The sequence below is a fragment of the Pinus tabuliformis genome, chromosome 3_2 (genome assembly GCF_031772625.1).
Source record: "Pinus tabuliformis cultivar Carrire ecotype Pingquan chromosome 3_2, CPIR1, whole genome shotgun sequence".
NCBI lineage: Eukaryota > Viridiplantae > Streptophyta > Pinopsida > Pinales > Pinaceae > Pinus > Pinus tabuliformis.
The window spans coordinates 1,205,933,154-1,205,941,009 of NC_142302.1; the positions used below are offsets into that span (position 1 = coordinate 1,205,933,154).

Here is a 7,856-nt window from a genome sequence, read left to right on the forward strand (position 1 = left end):
TTTCATCACCATCCATACAAAACTTCAAAATAATTTATTTAATATCTTATAATGAATTATTTATTTATTTTTTAAAATTTATTAAAATTTGTAAAACTAATTCATCCTATAGTATAGGAAATTGTGATAAAAAAATATATGCTTGAATCTTTTTATTATCTCATTAGCCGAAATCTTGACCACTTTTTAAAATGAAACTTGTCACTTTACGGGACACCACTTATTTAAAATTTAGTTAAATAACATATGAATTATATAAATCGTCCGCTGCGGGTGGTGACTAATTCCTGCTAGTATTTGAAAACCTCCAAGCAAGACAAGGTATCTTGCTCCACACATTACTTCCAAGTCAACGTGGGTATCTTGCCCAACACGTTTCGACTTTTCCATCGACACAACTATGCCTCTATCCCATTGTAACTTTTAATTGCACAACATTGATCTGTTACAAATTCGGTATTCCAGAGCGCTAGCGTTGCCTCCTCGATTCTCTCTCAATCCAGATAGTTGTCTTGTGTTGAGAAAAATAGTCGATATATGGATTACAAAGCGCTCACCAGGCATGTACAGCCGTCTCCAGAAGGCTTGCTACCTGAGGATTGTGGCGTGGCGTCCAAGGATGTTGTGTTGGATCAGAATCTCGACCTGTGGCTCCGGATCTATCTTCCTCCAACACAAACTGATCACGACGACATCATGTGGATGCCCATCTGCCTCTATTTCCATGGCGGTGCCTTTGTCATGGGCTCTCCGGCCTCGCTCTGTACCCACACTCTCTGTATTACAATGGTCACTGCTGCAGCAGCAATTTTCGTTTCTGTGAATTACAGGCTTGCTCCCAAGCACCGCCTCCCTGCTGCCTACGACGATTGCCTCACTGCCCTCTCGTGGCTCCACGCCGAAGCGACGAAGAGAAACAACGGCAATGGAAAAGATGGGGATCCGTGGCTTCAGTCCCACGGCGACTTCTCCAGAGTGTTTCTTGTGGGCGACAGCTCCGGCGGAAACATCGTGCATCATGTGATTGTGAAGGGCAACGACTGGAATCCTCTGAAAATCAGAGGGGCGGTGATGGTGCAACCTTCCTTCGGTGGAGAGCAACGCACTCAGTCGGAGATTGAATGGCCGGAGTTATTGGAGCAAAGTGACAGGAGGCGCATGATGGCTCTGCCCGAGGGGGCTGATAGGGATCACCCTTTTAGCAATCCGTTCGCTGTCTCGCCCAATTACCCAACTTTGGCCGGGGCGACTCTGCCTCCGCTCTTGATTGTTATTGGCGGCCGAGATATGAAGAGAGACTGGGGAAAAGCGTACTACGAGGGTCTGGTGAAACATGGTAAAGCGGCTCAGCTGGTTATGTTTGAAGAGGAGAACCACGGTTTCTACGTCTTCAATAAGGACGCTGAGAGTGCAAGGGCACTGATGCAACACATTGCCCGCTTTGTTAACGCCACCAATTAATGCCGTTTCATTGGTTTGTTATATTTATTGCAAGTAAAAGTGTAGATTAAAATAGAAGCAGATCGTAGAAGTTTGCCTGTTAAGAAAACGATGGTTCAGGTTTCCATTCTACCAATGTGTTCATTTGGTTGAATGGTTGATATGTTGTTTTCTTTGGACGAGTGGTTAGTATGTTCTCTTCAATGAAATGGTTGATGTGTTTTCTCCAATGAAGGGTAAGTAGTGAACATGTAGGGTAGGTAGTGAACATGTGTGAGTTTAATAATAATATTCTATCTATTAAGAATTATTAATATAATGAGTTTTATTAAATGAAAACTACTATACCCTACTCATATGTTAAATGGTTGAGCTGAAGGTTTACATGCTTAGGACATTATGCACTTAAGAAAGGTGATAGTGAAAAGAGTTTAAATTTCATGATTGGAAGTTATTATGTAGCTAAAAAGAAATTTAATGATGTAAATAATCATAAATTCTTATCTATAAAATGCAAGTAACTTAATTAATTTAATCATAATTTTTTATTAAAGAGTCACTATGAAAACCATTTTTTTTAAAATTCTAAAAGCTAGTTCTCTCTTTTCAATACAGACATATCTATAGATATTAGGAAATGTTTTTAATTTAAACAATAATTTTAAATTTTAAAGAAAATGCAAGATTCTTTATTATTATTATAAATAGAATCATTAAATTAATAATATAAGTGAGGGATAGAAATAAAATGTATTCTTTTATGAGTTTAGCAATTTTCAATTATCAACCCATACTTCACTTTTAGGGTTGAAGTTCTGGTTACTATGGGGTTTATTAGTAATATCAAGTTTGTGTGTGATTTGATCATGTCTTTTAATGATATTTTCATTGTCTTATTTATATGAGTTGTGTTGCCTTTTCAATTCTCCATATCGACCACTTATCCATTGAAGCAATGTAATCATCCCTAATAATGGACCTTGTCCATTGAAGCAATGTAGTCATCCAAATTTTGGACATCTAAGCCTCTCTCGGAGGAATGGCATATCCCTGGGGTTTGTTCCAAGTTAGTGTTGTCAATGGAGGTCTCATAAAGTCTTTTTCTGAGCAGTCCCATTATCATTGCTTTACTTTTCTTCTTCCAATCTTCAAGTGGCTTTAAATTATATGAATATCTAACTTGATTGTTCCTTGGCAAATCTAGTGACTTATCAATAGAATTTTTCATTGGCTTATTCTCTATCCAATTTGCAAGGCCACTAAGATCCTAGCAGGTTTGTTGGATGAGCATGCATATGACAAGGACCCATTGTCATCTCTACCCAAGCCCCCATTATACAGACCAAACAACCTCCTAAATGCTTAGGGAAGGAATCCCAAATGGAACCTCAATTAATCTGAAAAACAACTAGTGCCTTATGGGGTCAATTGGAGGTGGAGGTGTTAAATTTTGGAGCACTATCTAGTTACTTATGAATAACTATGTAGCATAAAACTAAACAAGGAATTGATAGACACCAAATAATTGAAAGTACAATGTGTGATCATTAGTTTTTGGTGTATAAAATCTATTCTAACTATATCTACAATTAATTTTCTATTTTGAGAATCAGTTTATGAATTATAGGGAAAAACAACTTGTTGTCCTATAAATAAAACGATAAAAAACTGTGTAAACCACATGCACAACATCCTATAGAGCACGGATAAGAAACCATATGAGTGCTACACCACTCCTAAATGTTATGTATAGGGGTGGAAAGGCTGGAAGACTTAATTTTAGGCTTGTGACACCTATTTCCACCCTATGAAAATTTAAAAAGAAAATTTTGATCAATATGGAAATTGTTTTTCATCTAGAAATTATTATTTTTTTTTATTTTTTTTCAAAAATTGGGTTTAAATCCTCTTGGGAAAATTACCCAAAAATTTCTATAGGAACAATTTTCTCACCAAGGACTTAATTGATTCAAAACCACCTACCTGTTCCACAAAACCTTTGTTGTAGCTTCACTTCAAACATTTGGTAATATTGAATTTCAGAGATACAACTGCATTGTGTTCTTTTCCTTTTGATCAAACTTATTTTAGTAATCTATTGAAATCCAAAATGGTGTAGTACCTAGATCCATAATGATCCATTGATCTTTATCCACCAACAAATTTTCCATTTTGAATTTCTCGATTTCTATCTTTGAATTCTTTCCATTTCCTTTCATTATAATAATCAATTCTATAGATTTCACATTGTAATAGGTTCTTCCGTAGGCCCAATCCAACCCCCTTAGCAACAACAATGTCTGTTCGAAGCCAAACCTAGTATGATCCCAAATGTATTTTTAAACTTGTACAATTAATTGTTGTAAATAGACTCTTAGTAGAAAATTAAAAAGATGCAATGGCATAGACACAACAACATAGATATTTTAACAAGGAAACCCAAACCAAAAAAACGAGAAATATATTTATTGCATATTCTTCTTTACAATATGACAATACTATATATATATATATATATATATATATATATATATATATATAGATAGATAGATATATTTTGTGAGACATCCATAAACCACTAATCCATTTAACCTAGATTGGAATACAACCATAATTGCTTAACTAAAATTACAAAGCGATGGGATAAACCACCATGTGTCAACAACGTCCAAAGGCGGACACATTATTTTTTTGGGACACTTCCCTCAAAACCCCATGCAAGGGGGCTTGTACTTGCTTATGTCACTTCGTGCAATATGAAACAAGTCTAGGTAGTTTTCAAAAGAATATAATAGTTATCCAACATTGCTAACCTATGACCTATATGAGATAGTTCTAGTATAACCCTTTACGTTGCAAGGACTCACCATTGTATGCATGAAGGGTTATTGTAAGTGGGATAAGTTCTATCAGACATCTAATCCATTAGGTTTGGTGTGGGAGACTTCCAACAATCACAGAAATCCAACATACCTCTTGGAAGATGAAAACCAAGGACCAATGACATGTATTTATATATACATCACGTGAATAGAATGTACTCACGCTCATCTAAATTCTGCCCACTAATTTTTATGTGAGTGTAACAAGGTATCAGGGCTTTTCCTCAACCACATGTTTATGGTCCGAACCTGATCATTTGGTTTTATTCACCTACGTGAGTACTTAAGGATTCCTTTAGTGGCTGTCGTTTTTATCATGGTTCTTCTAGTCTCAAATTTGACCATTTTTTAAGTCCATGATACTCAAGTGTTAAACAAACTTCCTTTCGTCGAAAAATTTAATTTCTTAAATTGCTACAGATTATGTTATCAATTGAGGCTCGTAAATTGATGAGGTGCCAAAAAATTATATGCGGAATTAGACCCTATTGGTTTTCAATCAATAAAAACGACAACATTCTACATTTTATATTGAACATGGATTCATCACTTGCATGCCACATAAACAAAAAATAAATATCAATTTTAAAATATTGTTCCATTCATCAACATCATAGGGATGTCCAGTAGGTTCGGTAGTTTCTAAAACTAAACAAATAAATACAGTACACCTTACTGTGCTGGAAACAGAAAGCAAACCAAACTCTTTAAGATTTACCAATTCAAGTCTTGGGGTTTCTTGCAACTCCCGTTGGATCCCTCGGTTTTTAAATGTCCACATAGGGCCCTCGCTCCACCCAAGAAAGGTCACTCAACTCACCGAAATTTAAATGCATAACTTCATAAAATAAGTTTAAATCTATAGGAGTGTAATTGAATGAAATTAAAGCATCTTTCATAAACTTACAAAACTACAAATAAAATGAAGTAATGCATTAACCACACATCTACAGAACTACAAGTGCATCCAAGATCAGGGGGTCTTACCTGACTGGGAGCACTATATGCGAGAAGAAGATTTACATCAAAATAAAACCAACAAAAACATTTTTTATATTTAGTCATTAAAATGAAGTAATGCATTAACCACACATCTACAGAACTACAAGTGCATCCAAGATCAGGGGGTCGTACCTGAGTAGGTAGCACTATATGCGAGAAGAAGATTTACATCAAAATAAAACCAACAACAACATTTTCTATATTTAGTCATCAAAATTTATAGAATACAAAATGAGTTTATAGTATTGGCCACGACAGCAATTCATTTCCTTACGAATATTAACCTACTAAGTTGTTTACAATGATATATATAAGATTAGATATGCCCCCATCTTAGATCAAGAGATCTGAAACAAAGATTTTGGTCCCATACTAACTATTACAAGCATGATACCAACTTATACAAAAATAGCACAAGGGATGCAATTATCCAACCAACATTATACATCTTGAAAAATGTATTATTAGATAGGAAGATTTTCTGTTACATAAAAAAAAAAATACATCCTAAGTGGCATTGATCACCGTGTTTGGACTAGTCACTCTGTTATCGGGAATAGTGTCTATGCAGAACTGCTAATCCCACTAAGGCTGGTAGCTACCTTAGAAACAAAAAAAGTAAAACTACTTTCGTTTTCCTTTATGAAAGATAGATGAGAGAAGAATAAAAGAGACCAACCTCTGTCTTGCGCTTGGTTCTTTGCTCGATTCCTCTCTCTTCTGATAGTCCTTTGCTACTTGCTTTCTTGTATACCCAGCTTCACAGAGTACCTGTAGAATCAAAGCAGCATAACACTATACGAGAACATGGATCTATTATCATAAGCAATATAGGATCAGATGTATATTAGCCACACAAATGCATAAAACATCAATCACACAAGTGTATGGAGGAAAACTAGAATAGTTTTATTGATAATCAAGAAAGAGCCAAGAGAATTACAACCAATTGTTCTGACCCAGCGTCATCCTCTCAGCAAGTAAGCCCTTCTTCACTTCATGAAAAGCTTAGATCACCAAACACTATGATGTTACCTCAAGAAACCAACAACAATTCCTTACAAGATGCAAAATTCCAGCCTCTGGATATCTGGGATGAGGGATCCATATATAGATGTCTGCAAGGGAGATGAGTCAGCTTGTGATTTGATTAGTGTCTTCCCTCTGATAGTTCTTGATTCCACTTGAGGATTGATGATCTCTTACTCATCCCTGGTCGAATTCAGATAGGAAAGTGTCACTGGAGAAGTTTCTGAAAGATTCCATGCTTCTCCACCTTGCAGATTGACCTTGCCATTTGTCCCTTCTCGCCCATTGCACCCCATAGAAGGGCTTTTTGAAATGCAACACACCTACTGTGTGTATTTAGGTGGGATGCAACACACTTTGCCTATGGAGCAGGTGAAATGGTCCAGTTTTGACCAATTCTAAGTAGTTTTTTTTGGAGAACTTCTGGGAGATGCTGTAATCAGTTGACCTTGTTCTTTTAGGGGTTGGAACAACACCTTTAGGGACTTAGGAGCCCTTGGTTTATGGAAATTTTATGCTTGGGGTTGCAGTGCCCAAAAATGTCTATAACAGTTGCCCCCTAAAGCATGAGGTCGTTAATCTTTTGATGTCGGGTGAAATGCTTTATCATGAGGATCCGAAGTTCTTTCAAGCTGGAAGGAGACCTGTAGTAAGATACAATATAATATATTATCTTCATAATTTTTTCATGATCTAACTGAGGCGGGCATTCCCATGCTCAATTTTATAAATTCATTTTTCATGTACATGAGACAGACAATCTTCTTAGTGTAGACTGATGATTCTGGTAGAGCCATCATCCCTTATATTGGATGATTATCTGTGCAGCGATGATGTACATTTCATGTCTTTATTTTCCTGAATATATATCGCAGCTTGGATGGATGAAACTAGATCCGGGGTCTTCAATATCGTTCAATCTTCACTCAAAGTACAAGTCGATCCATGTGAGAGATGTTATGGAGTCGAACATGGAAAGACATGGCTTGATTACCAACCGATGATGTAAGTTGTTAACAGGCGCGAGAGGAATCACCGATAATGATAATGATCCTCAAGGTACTGCAGTAAAATTCACGTGGTGTGAATAAGGAACTTGGCGTCGAACACCATGTAAAATCTTTCGGTTGAAGGCCATTGATGTAAACCTGTCGCCGGAAGTGAGAAACTTGCCATTGAGGCATGCAAGCTTCAAAGTACTGAAAGGGTTGTTCCAAGATCGCCTTCTTGGATAATGAGCTGATGTCGACAAGAAGCGATCCGTCATAGGAGGGCATTAATGAATCCCACATCAATGACACGGAATGGAGCAAATGATTTTAATGGAGGTGAAAACAATCTGGTGATGTAGGGTTCAGGATGGCGGTCATGAAAGAATGGAGCGAAAATGTATTATAGTGGGTGAGACAGGTGAATTCTCTGAATGACTTCGCTTGAACATATCGGCGACACTGACATGATGGATTGGTAGCTTTAACCCCAAATGTGGATGGTGTGATGGAA

General features: G+C 36.7%; 1 protein-coding gene across 1 annotated transcript; it reads left to right on the plus strand.

Annotated features, from left to right (window-relative positions):
* The first annotated feature begins 381 nt into the window (after positions 1-381).
* LOC149185093 (strigolactones hydrolase CXE15-like) lies at positions 382-1,713 on the plus strand. The gene has a single exon (XM_089419049.1). The coding sequence runs from the start codon at positions 538-540 to the stop codon at positions 1,459-1,461; it is 924 nt and encodes a 307-aa protein (XP_089275175.1). The 5' UTR covers positions 382-537; the 3' UTR covers positions 1,462-1,713.
* The last annotated feature ends 6,143 nt before the right edge of the window (positions 1,714-7,856 follow it).

What these genes read in the sequence shown, in the direction of transcription:
- LOC149185093 (XM_089419049.1), top strand. Translation starts at nt 538, where the DNA reads ATGGATTACAAAGCGCTCACCAGGCATGTACAGCCGTCTCCAGAAGGC.